At 40.0% G+C, this 17357-nt stretch overlaps 1 protein-coding gene across 2 annotated transcripts in view; it reads left to right on the top strand.

The window, feature by feature from the left end:
* The window catches only part of UNC5C (unc-5 netrin receptor C), a 530679-nt gene that overhangs the window by 401136 nt on the left and 112186 nt on the right, over positions 1 to 17357 (top strand). For both annotated transcript variants that reach the window (XM_077277392.1, XM_077277402.1), the window contains exons 6-8: positions 3557 to 3737; positions 5957 to 6124; positions 6523 to 6687. In XM_077277392.1, coding sequence (XP_077133507.1) covers positions 3557 to 3737; positions 5957 to 6124; positions 6523 to 6687 — 514 coding nt within the window. The remainder of the gene's footprint in view (positions 1 to 3556; positions 3738 to 5956; positions 6125 to 6522; positions 6688 to 17357) is intronic.

The raw sequence follows: 17357 nt of genomic DNA, 5'->3' as shown, positions 1-17357 counted from the left end.
TGTTTCTCTGCCTCCCACACTATTTCTCGCTGTTCTTCCCATATCTTCTGTAACTTACTAGCAGCATCCTATCTTGTCTTGAGCAAAATATATTTGATCCTGGGTTTTTTACAGAGTGAATGATGTGTTCAGAAGGCAGAGCGAACCTGGGAAGTGTCTGGCAAGTCATCAAAAAAGACGATTTCTCTGATAAGATATATTACTGACTTTCTTATATTCACATGTATTACACAAAGTTTGTAGAAAGCACTGTTCCCACTTGAGTGTACTTGTGTGGTAGTATGATGCAAAACAGTGGCTTTACTGGTGCATATGGCTTACGTCAATTTTTCTATGGGCAATAAATGTAATTTATGCACACATTCGTGAGAAAGATGTCATCAGATTTGGAAATCTTACACAAAAAGTCTCTACTACTGGCGAGACATTATCGAAAAGTTAGCAAATCCATTCAAACTATTCCCATGCTATAATTTATGGCTCTAAGTTGGCTTCAGTACAAATATCAGACATTAGTAGACTTTATTTTAACTATATATACCCTGAACAGTACTGAAATAATGCCATAACCATTCAAATAAATTCATGTGTTATTGGGTGGGAAGTTTGTCTGGCAGGCCGCAAAGTCTAGTTTATAACGATTCCACCTGCAACCTAAAACAATCCAAATAATCCATATTCCAGACATATCCTTTAAAGCATTGATGCCATTATCACTCGTTAATGGACATTTAAGTGACTGTCTGTTAACAAGTGATAATGGATATCACACTTAAATGGAATACACCACATTGTTTCTATCTTATGTGGTCCCCGAGAGACAAAAGGTGCAAATTCCTCTTTGTGTTAGGGAAAATAACGATAGACACCGGCGAAGAAGTTGAAGAATGATTTGTTTATGTAAATTCTGGAGTATTGCTTATTCCTGTAGTGTAATCTGTCTTCATAGAGCGTGCTATCGGCTTCCTGGTAAAATCAGCGCAGGTAGGCAGGGTGCCAATACTGTATTAATGTGCCAGTGAACTTTTTTTTGCCTTGTGTTTGCTTCTACTTTTCATGATTGGATCTGACTTTTTTTTGGCCAGCGTAGAGCAGAACACCTTGCTACAACCATTCCCAAATAAAGAACACACGCCTTCCCAGCACTGAAGTTAGTTAGCGCCTTCTGGATAACAACTAATGAAATTTGCTTCTGATTGCATTCGGTCCTGGCTGATTTTCAATAACTTTATTGGTCAAATTGAAGATCGTGTAGACAGACAGCAGAGTGCGGTGACAAGTGCCATCTCCCTAGTACATGAAGAACTGTCTCAATTAACATTAATGTAGAAAATGAAACTCTGTAATTACTCGTACAAATCCTACAGGTCTCTGTTTCTAAACACGAGGTGTCTGCCAAAAGTGCTCAACTTCAAGATGACATTAGCTTGGCGTGGCTGAGTTTACATCTGATAATTGCTCTTCTCATTCATATAATCACTTGTTTGATTAATGTACTCTGTACGCGTTTATTTATGTAATGAAATTCTGTTCTGGATTGCATTTCCTTTCTTTTTGCTCTTGTTTGAATGCAGCGATTGTACATGTCCTAGGGCTACACAAGCCCAGTGTAGACAGTGAGCTGCCGTTGCCTCCTCTCGTAGTTACGTATGCTTATATAACACTTCATTTTCGTGGCATGTGGCAGTTTTCCTTTGTTAATTGGAACAAATGTGCCAATTATGGAGATTCATCTCTTGATACCAATCAATGAATAATTAGACATAACACATCTGTCTCTGAATGGAGGAAGGAGGTGAGCACAGACAAATGTACTTGGAACAACTGTGTGAAATTTGTGCTTCTGTACCCTTCATTTGCCAAAGAAGCACACTGGGTACTGTTCAACCCACGTATTTTGATGGATTTAATGAGAATGTTTTGTTCAGTATCTGACTGGTTTTTTTTTCTAATTGCAATATAATATTAAAGGGAAAAATGCATTAAAGGGGAAATGAGACCATTTTCCAGTCTATGAAATAAGCATAGGGCAAGTGTACAGATTTACCATTCTAGCTTTTGAATTCATTTCTATGTGAGAAAGATTTTGACTTCTAATTATTTACTGTTAAAAACAATTCTCTGAAAAGAATATCAAATCCAAAAAATATCACAAAAAAGAAATCATACTTACCAATACCTGGTTGCACAGTTACATATTTTTAATGGGTTGATGGTGGGCCTGAAGATGGAAACAGAAGTGGTGACTTTTTTAGTAATAATGGTGAACTGACTTCAGCCTGCCTTCAGAAGATTGCCATTACTAATTCTTGATTTTTTTAACCCGTTAATACACCAACCTTATTTGGGGTAGTCATGTGAGTAAAGAATACCTTCTTGGAAAGTGTACCTCGATTTGTCTTTCTCATTCCAGATGATAAATTTATCTAATCTTTAGACAATTTTATTACTTTTCCACCACCTATTATTTGGTTTATTGTGCAACAATAATTTGTTCCAAAATTTTGTATTTTGCTACCTGCTATTTTAATTCAAGTTATAACTTTTTGGCAAAGCCACGCCCTTATTTTTTCTAAACCACCGCCCTTACCAAGCGAGGCACAAAAACTGTCTATAACTCTAAAAATGGTGCAAAATCTAAACGCCGACATTTTGGAACAAAGTGTGCTAGAATTTTGGCCTACTTGGCTTAATATATCTATCATTGTGATAATAGAGAATAGGTCCATGACCATTGTAGCCTGGAGACACATAACTCTTTCAACCACCATCAATGTATTATAAGTGAACAAGGCCTTTTCTAGAAACACTAGGAAAGTCGAAATTTATAAAGTGGTTTTTCATTGAACAAGTTTCTGAAGGCAGGCTGGCCCAGGTCACTTTAACAAGAATTTTCTTACAAATTAAACTAATTGAGCCAATACTATTTTTTTCCAACGTGATTTCCTTTTAAATGTATGTAATATAGCAGAAAACTCTCTGTGAAGAAAAACAAATAAAACCCGGATGAATGTTCTCATTAGACAAGTGAACATCCTTTTGCTCCTTGTTTTTATTTCTCCGGTGCTTTAGATTAATAGTTTCATCTATTGCTAATACTAAAACATTCTATTTAGGATATAATTTACATAGATAGGACCTTTCCAGATAGCGGCTGATCCGTCACACAGCTCAGCAGATAATACATAAAATTAACCAATTTAAGCAAGGGAGAGGTATTTATTTATGACTCGGGAGCTCTGCATCTATTTGTTCTGCCTTTATTTGTGCTGCTAGTATCAATCTACTTCAGGACATTGGGCTATTATTAATGGCTTATGACAAGTCTGAAGAAGTCATTTATGGATTTTTGCTCACCAGTGCAATCTTGGCCACCGTACTCAGACGAGAGCTGTAAGGCTTTTGCAATTACATGCACAGTGATCATTAAATTGTTTCCAAAATATAATATTCTTGCAAAGTGAAAAATGTGCGATAGAACTATTTCATTTGCAGGGATAAGTTTTGATAGAAATGCCAAGCAGGCAATAATATATTCAAATGCATTCTTTTACAGGTGGAATGGTTGAAAAATGAGGATATCATCGATCCTGTAGAAGATCGCAATTTCTACATCACAGTTGATCATAACCTCATCATCAAACAAGCGCGGCTTTCAGACACTGCCAATTATACATGCGTTGCCAAAAATATTGTGGCCAAAAGAAGAAGTACTACAGCGACTGTAATTGTATACGGTGAGACGTCGATGCGTTTCTTACAAAGAATAACTTTTAGTCTAGACACGCTGCATGAGCCGATTAGAATATTTCTCGAAATAAAGAGCAGCATGTAATCTATAGGATTCATAAATCTTTAGTGTAATCTATTAAGAGTCATTAATGAGATATATATTTATGGGCTGAGAGCGTGCTCCCTGTGAATATACACTACTATAGTCAGACACACACTGAGCCAAAATATATTAAGCCATGAAAAGTACACAGCAAAATGGTTCTAATGTTAATCAATATCCAGGGCACTAGCTAATATTTAGTATTTCATGTTCATTAACTACTTTCTTTAGAGATAAGAATAATAATAGTCAATAATAACTTGCTCATATGCACTGACATAGGCTTTTATGTAGATACAGTGCCTTGCGAAAGTATTCGGCTCCCTACAACTTTTCAACCTTTTCCCACATATCATGCTTCAAACATAAAGATACCAAATGTAAATTTTTGGAGAAGAATCAACAACAAGTGGAACACAATTGTAAATTTGAATGAAATTTATAGGTTATTTTACATTTTTTTGGTAATTCAAAAACTGAAAAGTGGGGCGTGCAATATTATTCGGCCCCTTTACTTTCATTGCAGCAAACTCACTCCAGAAGTTCATTGTGTATCTCTGAATGATCCAATGTTGTCCTAAATGCCTAATTATGATAAATATAATCCACCTGTGTGTAATCAAGTCTCCGTATAAATGCACCTGCTCTGTGATATTCTCAGGGTTCTGTTTGAAGCACAGAGAGCATCATGAAGACCAAGGAACACAACAGGCAGGTCTGTGATACTGTTGTGGAGAAGTTTAAAGCTGGATTTGGATACAAAATGATTTCCAAAACTTTAATCATCCCAAGGAGCACTGTGCAAGCGATCATATTGAAATGGAAGGAGTATCATACCACTGCAAATCTACCAAGACCCAGCCGTCCCTCTAAACTTTCATCTCAAACAAGGAGAAGACTGATCAGAGATGCAGCCAAGCGTCCCATGATCACTCTGGATGAACTGCAGAGATCTACAGCTGAGATGGGACAGGCTGTCCATAGGACAACATTCAGTCATACACTGCACAAATCTGGCCTTTATGGATGAGTGGCAAGAAGAAAGCCATTTCTCAAAGATATCCATAAAAAGTGTTTTTTAAAGTTTGCAACAAGACACCTGGGAGACACACCAAACATGTGGAAGAAGGTGCTCTGGCCAGATGAAACCAATATCGAACTTTTTGGCAACAATGCCAAACGATATGTTTGACGTAAAGGCAACACAGCTCATCACCCAGAACACACCATCCCCACTGTTAAACAGCATCATAGTTTGGGCCTGCTTTTCTTGAGCAGGGACAGGTAAGATGGTTAAAATGGATAAGAAGATGGATGTAGCCAAATACAGGACCATTCTTGAAGAAAACTTGTTGGAGTCTGCAAAAGACCTGAGACTGGGACGGAGATTTGTCTTCCAACAAGACAATGATCCCAAACATAAAGTAAAATCTAAAATGGAATGGTTCACAAATAAACGTATCCAGGGGTTAGAATGGCCAAGTCAAAGTCCAGACCTGAATCCAATCAAGAATCTGTGGAAAGAGATGAAAACTGCTGTTCACAAACGAACTCATTCAAACCTCACTGAGCTCAAGCTGTTTGCCAAGGAAGAATGGGCAAAAATGGGCAATAAATTTAGTTCAACTTCACAATTGTGTTCCACTTGTTGATTCTTCACTGAAAATTTACATTTGGTATCTTTAGGTTTGAAGCATGATATGTGGGAAAAGGTTGAAAAGTTCCAGGGAGCTGAATACTTTCACAAAGCACTGTATAAGCATGTCATACCATTAAAAGGTTTTGCAGCTAAGTAGCGTAAATGAATGAGTCCCACTAGAGTTACATGACCTGAATGAATGGACTCAGCCTCCAGTTTCATTTTTTAATATGGTCACATACCTCCTTGGTGATTTTCACTCACTAATAAGATCAGAGACTGCTTTATTCCATAATTTAACCTGCTACATGTAAGTGTGGTAAGCTTCTGTTTGAAAGCGAAGTTATGGGAAGTAGAAATTGGGTAGATGGAGTTCCCCACACTTTTATTTATTTCATGGTAGAAAAAAGTTGGGAAGTACTGCATTACTGGGCTGCTGTATGATATCTAATAGTGTGCTGTAATAATTTGTCTATTTCTAGTGAATGGTGGTTGGTCCACATGGACAGAGTGGTCCTCATGCAGTAATCGATGTGGCAAAGGTTACCAGAAGCGTACAAGAATGTGTACAAATCCTGCCCCACTAAATGGAGGGTCTGTCTGTGATGGCCAAAGCGTCCAGAAGATAAGCTGTACTACCTTGTGCCCAGGTAAAAGTGCATCATGTGACACTGAAACCATATCCCATGTGTGTGGTTGGAAGGGTCTCACTAGTTTAATAGAGACTGATGATAAAAATAAAGGGACAGCGGAACTCATTGTTGCCAATGCAGCCTAAGTGGATGGAATAAAACTGTCCAGATGCATGTGCAAATCAACACATTAAAATGCCACAGTTTTACTATACTATTTTACCAATTTCTATTTAACTGAATAACTAAATAGTTAATTTTCTGAGTAATCGCAATTTGATATAGGTGAACGATGAAAGGATAAAAACTAATCATAAACCATTTTTTGCCTATTTTGTATTTTGAAAATCACACAAAATGTATTTCCCCTCATTAGTTTATGAACTTTTCCATCTTTATATTATTGTCTCCTTCAGAGGATGGCTTATGGACAGCATGGAGCAAATGGTCAACCTGTGGGACAGAGTGCACACATTGGCGCCGCAGAGACTGTGCCAACCCCCCGCCAAGAAATGGAGGGAAAGACTGCGACGGCCCTGTATTACAGTCAAAGAACTGCACTGATGGATTATGTATGCAAAGTAAGGACCAGACTGCGTGATTGCTGAACACTAGCTATATGACTTGTTAATACCACACATCCTTATTAATCCATGGATTTTTAGTCTTTCTTCTCTAAAATCCTTTTGTCTATTTCTGCCTATGCTAGGAGTCATCCTAAATTTATATTACATTATCCCAATCTAAGTAAAAGGCATTTTTTCTTTCAGTTCAGTGAAATGTAAGATATAAAATTATATAAAATGTCCTTCTTCCAGCACTTTGCATACATTTTCTTACACTAAGTCTGGATGGTTTGTGCTCAGACTCCCTGAGACGGAAACATAAAGTGATCGCACATTGTAACGCTGTCACTGGGTTAAATTTGGGTCAAACACATGCCGATTAATAGCTTAAAGGGAACCTGTCACCCCCAAAATCGATGGTGAGGTAAGCTCACCGGCATCAGGGGCTTATCTACAGCATTCTGTAATGCTGTAGATAAGCCCCCGATGTTACCTGAAAGAGGAAAAAAAGACGTTATAATATACTCACCTGGGCGGTCCCACTGCTGGTCCGCGGTCAAATGGGTGTCTCAGGTCCGCCCGGCGCCTCCCATCTTCATTCCATGATGTCCTCTTCTGGTCTCTGCGCCGCGACTTCGGCGCAGGCGTACTTTGTCTGCCCTGTTGAGGGCAGAGCAAAGTACTGCAGTGCCCAGGCGTCGGGCCTCTCTGACCTTACCGGCGCCTGCGCATTGCAGTACTTCACTCTGCCCTCAACAGGGCAGACAAAGTACGCCTGCGCCGGAGTAGCGGCGTGGAGACCAGAAGAGGACGTCATGGAATGAAGATGGGAGGCGCCTGAGCGGACCTGAGACGCCCATCGGAGCGGGACCGCCCCTGGGTGAGTATAATCTAACGTCTTTTTCTTCTCTTTCAGGTAACATCGGCGGCTTATCTACAGCATTACAGAATGCTGTAGATAAGCCCCTGATGCCGGTGAGCTTACCTCACCATCGATTTTGGGGGTGACAGGTTCGCTTTAATATGTCCTTCTATTCATTAGAACTGCAGTTTGCTCATAGAGAGCCCATAAATATATATTTTTAGAGACATTGAGTTAAATATTATATTCTGGCTTCCGTCAGACACCACTAGGATGAGATCTTACAGAATACTGTTTATGTTTTGAACTCCACAATAAAACTGTTTGCAATAAGTTCCTCTAGTGGTAGGAGGAAGCCGAGACAAAATTATTATTATTATAGGGCTAGTCCACTACAGGTCAAACCCAGTTTAGGACCCATAAAAGTTAAAAACAGTGTATACTCACCCCATGGCGCAGTGCTGTTCCTGTGATTTCGGTACGACTATTCCCAGAGAGTAGATACAAAGAACCTGGCACTCAACTTAAGTGTAAAGCAACTCCGTATATTTATTGTAGTACCAAGGACTAGTGGTGGATACCGCGTCATGCCGAAGCAACACGCCACTTAAGCATCATGAGACACTGTATACTTCCCCTATAGGACCGGACGGTCACATTCTACTTATAATCACCCCAGAAGAGGTGATCACTGCTAGACTCTGTACCAAGTGGCGACACATGCTACTTTTATAAACTGAAGTACGCAACGGAGGAAGGTCTCTCAGACCGAAATATTTGGTACTACAATAAATATACGGAGTTGCTTTACACTTAAGTTGAGTGCCAGGTTCTTTGTTCTTTGTATCTATTTCACATGGTGTGGGATCCTACCTGTGCACCCTTGGAGTAGTGCTCACGTTTATTATTCTCATGTTATTCCCAGAGAGTAAGAGGCACGAGTGCAACTGTTTGACTCTTCTTCCATATTATTTCGTTTCAGCTTGCACCTCGTCCTCCTCTTAAGCTGTGTGCGCCTCCTTATTTTTTCTGTTCCCAGAGAGTGGCATAACATTGTTAATGTAACCAACGAGCCAGCATCATCTGTAGCTCATCATCAATGCTCCATCAGGGCAGTCCCAAGTTGTGACAATATAGTAAAGGCTGCAGCTTACGAGTGGTTGCTCCTTTGCTGCAGCTAGTACTTGACAAAACAAGGTGAGGTCACTCTCCTGGAACAGTAGCATTGACATTGCTGGAATGGTGCCTCTGCAGTAAATGAGAATACATTGCTTTTACTTCATGAGGAGCCCTGAATATTTTACACTTTAATGGAGCTGTCCTGTGAAAACAAGTTAACATCTATCCACAAGTGTAGGTCCGAACTCTGGGATCTGCATTGATCTGCAGAATGGGGTACTTTTATCTTAGCTAAAATGGAGCAGCAGACGATATGCTGGACCTCCATTCCATTCATGCATGAGTAGAGCAGTGAGTGGATGTTCAACCTACCTTGTCATTTTGTAATGGGAATAAAAATTTCCTCGATCCTGGAACTCTCACCTATCAGCAAGTTATCACCTCTTCTATGGATAGGTTGTTTTTACTAAGCAACCACTTTTACTCTATGGTTATCAAGGGAATTTAATGCTATATACCAGGACAATAGAGCACAAACCACAGTAAGAATGTAATAATAATTAATTCCCATAGAATTTGAATCTAGTAAGTTCCACATGGAACACAACTACATGAACCCACATCTAGGATATGCTATGAATGTCCTATGAGCTTATGGGCAACCACTATGACACTGTTCTAGAATGAAGTGGCAGCATAATTAGCAATGGTTTTTGTCACTATGTCTATGAATGACCACAGCCATTGACTATAAGGCTGGGACTTGGCAACCTTGGCTTCAACACAAGTTGCGTGGTCAAAGAACTCTCTGTGCTGCAGCATAATGCAACTGAATGGGGTCACATTGCAGCCAACAAGACACTGAGGCCGTGACCAGCAAGTCACAATAAATTGGACTGTCACTTGCTTGTCTTGGTACCCCATGTTTTGTGATGTGGCTCAATTCACCTGCATTTCGCTGTGATGTAGCAGCAGCACAGTGCGATCTCTGACAGCCAAAATAACCATCTTGCCCCAACCTAAAGGGTCCAATCGTGTGTAATTTGGGGAAAGCTAGATTTTGCTCACAGGAGACTAAATCTCAAGTTGGGTTTTACAGTCCTGCTGCCACACTTTGTTCCTTGAGAGACTGCCAACTGGGCAGTGATGGCGTATCCTATTCATCTCATGAAACAATCTCTGTAATGAGAAAAGATAAAATCTACTTCTAGCCTTAAAACCTTTCTCCAAGTTGTTTTCTCCCGAAATGTCTTGTAGTGTTTGATGAATGCAATAAAACACATACTGTAAAGGGGAGACTATTTATGGAAATGTATTATGAATTTTCTGGATTTGCCTGTTTCTTTGAATGCATTTACATGACATGAGAGAAAGAGCGCTTCCCATTACCATTATTCTTTCATAAAACCCTGTTACACAGAATTTCATAATGAAAAACCCAGTTGAATATCGGCACGCTTAGCCCTAGGGTGTTTCCAGTTCCTTAGTGTCTGGGTTTAATGGTAATATTTTAACGGTTTCCTATATACAAGTCAGGAACGTATAATCTTGCTCTATGATCCATCACTGCTGAGAAGATTGATTTGTCATGCTTTATAGCTCTGTCTGAAACTAACAAGTTGCTTCGCTTTTTCTCTGTCTTTATTTTTTTCCCTCCTCTCTATTTCTTGGCGCTGTCATTAGTTTTGTCACTTTTATATAATAAGTTCAGCATTTCATATTTACTTGGTTCCTGAAGGGGGTAACAGTAATCATCAGGAATAGGTTACAGGAGATTGCATGCACTGTTGTGCACAGATTAAAGGACAGAGTGCCGCTATTCATGCCATGCTTGCGGGGTGGTGTGTACTGACATTTGTTTCTGTGTACACTATTACTTCTCGTAAAAACAGGATTAGTGATTTGAAAAATGATTAAAAAAATAAAATAAAATCTATTTTCTATATAAAGGGGCTTTGGGTGGTACTGTTATTCTTCTAAAAGCCATGAGCTTGAGTAGAGAGTATTCTTCCTCCTGGGGGACAGACAATTTGCATATCAGTTTCATGATCGTAAGAAAGGGAAACCTTCACATCTGCATTTTTGCAGTATTTTTTTGCTTTTTTTAAATGATGGATCAATAAATGGATTCTCATATTTTCTAGGAAACTCAAACTGATACTAAAAGGGGTTATTCCCAACAATGAAAGATATCACCAATCCACAGAATAAGTAATAACTTCCGGATCTGTGGGGCCATCAGGTGGAAGGAAAATAATGCTCGGAATGCCCAATTGGAAAATGCCCAAAGTGCCGTACTGAGTCCAATGAGGAATGGATGTAGCAGTGGTGCACATGCAGTGGCGTGCATGGTAGAACCTTACTCTTTGGATAAATGTGTTCCAAGTATTTGGATCCCCATTGATATCTTTTGGAAAGGTGATAACTTTAAATGACGAGAATAACCACTGCAGGGATTTCTGCTTAGAATAAATACTGGGAAAAGCTCTCAGCATACTCTTCTGATATAACGCTACGTTATATCCTAGTGTACGGGCATATAATGGGCTATATTCACGATTGGGTCATATTGTACCTTTTTTTACTTTGTACAATTGCGTAAATACTGGCTATAATGTCCTTGTACAATTGCTTATTCTTCTGCACCATCCCATACTTTACTTTATGCTGTGTACCAATATATCCCTGCCATACAAAAGTGAAAAAGACAGTCTTTTCCCTCATATTGTAATGGATCCTCCCTATTATTGGATTCCTCATAGAAGCAATGCCACGCATGTGATTTATCTTGGTACTTAGGATGACTATTCATCACTTAAAGGCAAATTCCAGATGCTTAACATGAAATATTTGCTGTTTTCGGTAATGACAGTAACAAATTCTGTTTATAGGAAATATTCCCAATGCTAATAAGAGCTCCGTCAGCACAGAATGACTGTTCAAATTAAGTACAGGCCCTTGGCGCTTCAAGGTGGGGCCCATCATGTAACTACACCTTCCCACCTGCTTGTTTTCCATCTCTCTCCTCCCTTCTCTGTCTCTATGAAGACAGAGCTGTCAATCAAAGAGAGGGATGAGGACTGAGGGGAAACAAGCAGGTGGGATGATTGGCCAGTGAAGCCCTGGGCGGCGGGACTTGGTTTGAACAGTCATTCTGTGCTGCAAAGACCCTTTAATAGAAGGATATGTGCTCGTATGCTGGTATTATAAATTACATATCACAATAACAATAATTAACGTTTTAAAACACAGCGTGCTACTTCATTGTTTGCCAACCGTACAAGCAGAGATGTCTTTAGACGTGAAGCCTATTACTATAACTCGCACTCCTGTACTCAGTTTATTTATTCAACTAATTTGGTTTTTTTTAAATGAAAAAGTAAAATCCGGGGACTAATTTCTCCCCACCCTGTAAATAGCGCGTGCCCTCACAGTCTGTTTAATTGCTCAGCATGTATATTATGTGTGAACTATTATTTTGATAACTGCATAGACTCCAAATCCTGCCTGAAATCACATTTTCATTTCCCCTATTATTATTTTTTTTATTTATTGATCCATTGTCCTTAAACTATTACTGACAGTAATGCCTCAGACACAGGAGGACGTAACGTTCACTAGAATGCAGAATATAGCAGCGCAGTTGTAAGGAAGCTTTAATTGGATTATTGCCGCGTTTTGGCTCCTGATTTCCATCAGTGCTTCATTAATATCACTGTGACAGATCAATATGGCCCTTTATTAGGCTGTGTATTCTGCCATAACTCCACAATCTATACACATATTGATTTCTGCTTGGAGAAGTGTTTTGCCCATAAAGCTGTAGTTTTTGTCTCATGCTTACTGAGGTGTTTCTCAAGTGTCACTATAATTCAGACAAATGTTCTTTCTGTTATCAGGCCAGCCAGTCTTCTGCTTATGGTGCCCACTACAGACATGTCCTGTCTGATTCCACTGTACCTATCATATATCCATGACGTTTGTAAGAGGGTCGGTAATGCAGTGCAGCACTCAAGCATTGTGCTGTGACTTACGTGGGCAAAGTAGACGTTTACACCATCTCTCACTGAGGGCCCAATATTGACATTGACACATTCACATTAGGTCCTGCTCCAGCAACCTCTGTCGCCAGGTGGCGCTGCACATACTCTGCCGGTGGTGCTGACAATGGAGAGGGTGGTTATACCAGCATCACTGGGTGGCGTAGGTGAGGTCCAGCCAATAGTATTAGTGTGACTGGGACTTTTGGTGACTCCCAGCCAGGGAGTGTGTAAGCTTCTACAGAAAAGCTAGTCCATAGCTGTCGTTAGCTTTCTCCTCTGATCTGACCTGAAGGTCAGCACCACACTTTATTAAATTTCCCACCAGTGTGCCAGGAGTTGCCAGTAGAAGTCTATACTGACCTTGATTTGTTAATTTTATTATCCTCTGCTGCCTGACCCAACTAATTTGATAAACATTGATGACAATGGATTGACTTAACCCTCCATTTGCCTGATAATTCTCTCTTTGATTCAGTCCTCCTGGTTGTGTACTCAATCTTCACCCCATCTCTTTTGCCTGAATTATGTCTTGTACCTACCCTTTCTGTTTCTTCCCAGGCTAGTTGACTTCCTTTTGTGAGCTTGTTTCTTTGGCCAGCAGCTACTGCATGGATGCAACTCGGTGGTCCCGTTGCCCATCCAGATCCTTATATAAGGGTTAAAGGGTACCGCTGAGACCTGCATAGTGAGTTATGCAAAGTCTGTTCGTAAAAAAACATTTTAAGGGCTGTAAGGTTTTGGCAAACAGTTCACCTTTACAGGCAGTTATACACAGTTGTGAGGAATATAACTTGGTGGTTACACATCCGAGTGGAGGCTTAGTACTTGGTAGTTCCAAGCAGTTATATGAACTGTCTCTTGGGAAAGTTGACAATGTACCTCTCAAAGGGCTGTTTAGTGTAAAGCATGCTGTCTCTGGCCATTGTTCTTGTATAGTGAAACATAAAACCAATCTTTTGAGATTAAATGGTCATTATTCCTTTCAGCAGGCTCAACTCAACCATGGATCCTTCTCCTTGCTATAGATTTGGCATAGGTGCACTGTTTCGTTGCAACTGTCTGACTCACTAGTTCATTGTATCACTGTTTGTCCATCTCTCATCTCTAAGCCGTCTCCTTATTTTAATCTGTGTCGCAAATTTCTGAAGTGTTCACTCATGACCTATGATCCACTTAACTTGCCTGACCACTGATGCACATGTGTTTTAAAGGCACAATCCATTCTAGGAAACGTGAGTACAAGAAACCAATTAAAATGACCTTAATCCTTATTGATATTCAAGATAAAACATTACTTTAATCAATACCTTTAAAACCATGAGACAACCACAGTCAAACACAACAGACAACCGTGCTCTCTAAATATACCCCTGTCACGGTACCTATATCACACTACCTGTCAGCAGAGGTTGGCACCCTAATACACAGATGAGATTGGCACCCCCACTCCACGTCGGCTGCCCCTAAGTCTCCTATAGTTGCCCTAGACTGGTGTCTCAATTGGGCTATCAATTACACAACAGAAAAGATAGAAAAACAGGAGATAGAGGTTAACAAAACCGATATTGGCTATTGCTTGCCAAAATCTAGACTGTGACAGGGTGAGAGACACAGACAAAAAAGTGCAAAAGTGCTCATGGGTACATACATCACCTCACTATGCTGCTCCTTGCTCTCACAATTTCTGCCTACCTGTGAGGGTTGGCACCCTACTGTTCAGCGGATTTTGCACCCCACTCCATGGTGGCTGACCCTTGGATGCCCTATGGGTAGCTGTATAGGCAGGAAATATATACACTGATAAGTTTTACATTAATAGCCATATCCTTCACTGTAAAGTAGATATACAATTTCAGGCCCAGACCAAATTGTCTGCTAATGTTAAAAAATATAGATAAATCATAACAGCAAGTGAGGAGGAATACTCATCATTCTCTGATGTTCAGACACACCTCAACGCGTTTCACCTTCACGGATCATCAGGAGGCTATGATATGTGGATGCTTCATGGAGCCATCCATGTGCCCCATATATATAGATTAACTCTGATCAAGGATAGGAGGTCCCTACTGCCGACACTAGAGGAAGATCTTTTCAGACATAGAATTTGTCTCCAAGATGGAGCTTTCCCTATCAGTTCATATCAAGCATGGATGTCAATTTGCACCACTCACTAGATAACAATCTCATTTATCTTTCACGCATAGTGAACACCATATTTTTGGGGCTTGTGCAGCCATTAAGAACTAGTGTCTAAGATATAACACTAAGATTTACCTCTAGTGCCTTGCTGTGCAGGAACTACAGCCTGCGTGCGCTCCAGCTGGAGCGCAGATCACCGCGCTCGTGTCAGTGCGCATGACCGGAAATGTGCGATGTTCACTACACTGAACTGCGCTTGTCAATCCGCTGCTTGGCACCGTCTCCCTACTGCGTGTCAGACGGAAGGGAGCCCAATCGGTGTGCATGTCAGGGGCCTTCACCTCCGCGACTGCGCATGCTCAAGAATGCACAGCCTAACCCACACCAACAGCCGGTACTGCGCACATCCCATCCTAGTCACAGTCACTGCGGCAGCTACTGCGCATGTCCTATTTTAATTGCAGCGCTGCTGACCCATGTACCGGAAAGATGGTAAAATGCCTAATAGTAGAGATAACATACAAGATGATACTATTAAAATTAAATCATTTCTAATAAGCGTTTAACAAGGCAGGGCTGCTCCCATCATAGACAGCTGCACAGGTGAAGGCTGATATTATCCATATATATACAGGGGAACATGAATGTTATAAATCAATTAAAGATAAAACATGATGGATACTATTAAAAATATTCACAGTAGATACTGTGCTCCCTGCTAAAAAGACAGGGACACCAGTAGCGGCACCGCAAGTATTTAATAATCAATATATAGAAATAATATTAAAACACAGGCCCACAGAGAAAAGACCACCAAGCCAAGAGGGAACAAACATCAGCGTAAGCACTGAACACCGGCCTACAGAAGGTGCATAGAAAGAGGTGAACAAAAATAGCTTTTTAATTTACTAAAAACATGCATAGGATAGGTTTTCATTTAGTCCCAAACCGTGAGTACACAATAAAGGTTCAGTAAAAGGAGGTTACACAGAAGACAATGTTTCTTCAAGAGCGTGGAGAACAAGCAGTGCCAAAATTAACCTTCAGTTTAAGTGCACTAATTGTGACACCAATAAGACGGGACCTGTGAAGCATTTACAGTACATACAAATCTGATTCTTATTAAATTTGCGTTTCTAAAGTGCAGCATTAAAGGGGTTATCTGGGAATATTTTTTATTGCTACTATCTTCATAACTACTCCATCCAGTCTTTGCTGACAGGCTCTAGCGGTGATGTTGCAACTACAGCATACTTTACCGCTGCAGTCAATCATTGACTTTTGCTATCTACATCTCTGCTGAATCCAGTGATTGACTGCAGTGGTCCACGTATGCTGTAGTTACAATGTCACCACTGCAGTTAGTCAACAAAGACGTGAGCAGTAATGGAGAGGTATGGCTGGGGAAATATTGGTGTTGTTTTTTTCAACATCCACTAGCCTTTGCAGAAATAACAAATTATTATTGGACAACCCCTTTAATTTGTCCCAAATTACAACATTATGAGAATCTAGCACAAATTCTGGAATCTTACAGTTCTCTTGAAATCATTATTCCTTATGCCATACACATTACACTAAGTATCTGGTGTGTGCTTTTCCCTCTGTAACTACTGAAATCCCAGTGCTTTTCACAATCCTTAATAGGGCTCGCTGTAAGGTTTATCCTGGACAGGAATGTGAAATATTTTGAATTTCTGCATGAATTTGCAGTTTATATTGAGAGATTTTGTTTCCTGCCTGCTGCCACATCACAAATTGACTTGAGCGTCTCTCATCCTATTTTACAGTCCTTGGCCACTTGTGCGCTGCAGTCATGCAGAGAATGAATTTGGAACTAGGAATTCGGAGAGTTTGGAATTAACTCCAGAATTCCTGTGTGAATACTTTGGGCTTCCCTGAACATCTTGGCGCATTTACTGCTGCCCCGGAGAGGTTGACAGTTTTGATTATATTGAATTGTTGTTCATAATGTACATTTTTATTATAAAATGTAGCGGTGGCTCATACACACGCCAGTTGAGGTCCTAATTATCTTCGTCGTCTCCTTGATCACACTCCAATTATTCTCGAAAGCGATTTGTGAATGATTCCAGTTTCCTCCTGTTATTATCACACTCACAGATCTAATAAAGCAAGTAATACTGTAGGATGCAGAATGCTAGATGCAGCCAGCATTACATCTCTGTCTACTTCTTATGGCAGAGGGGCGAGTTACAGATACCGCGTGCACCAGTAAAAGAAGTCATTTTGTATAGCGTTTTAGCGGTATACAGCAATTTATTATGAATATTTTTCCAAACTAGAGAAATTATGTCAACATGTTTTATTGATGTCAAATATAATGAATAATATAGTTCAAGTTCATGCTATTTTCCCCCGTTCCTGACCAGGAACATTTTAGGTTTTTCTATACCTGCGGTAAAAGAGCAGTAAAAAAATATTCTCATTTGAATATTTACTATATTTTTTCATTGAGGGAGACCCAATTTTTATGTTATTTTCATTTTCTTCAGTTT

This window comes from Ranitomeya variabilis, chromosome 1 (genome assembly GCF_051348905.1).
Source record: "Ranitomeya variabilis isolate aRanVar5 chromosome 1, aRanVar5.hap1, whole genome shotgun sequence".
Taxonomy (NCBI): domain Eukaryota; kingdom Metazoa; phylum Chordata; class Amphibia; order Anura; family Dendrobatidae; genus Ranitomeya; species Ranitomeya variabilis.
The sequence above is the reverse complement of the archived record's forward strand: the minus strand, read 5'-3'. Positions and strand labels throughout refer to the sequence as shown.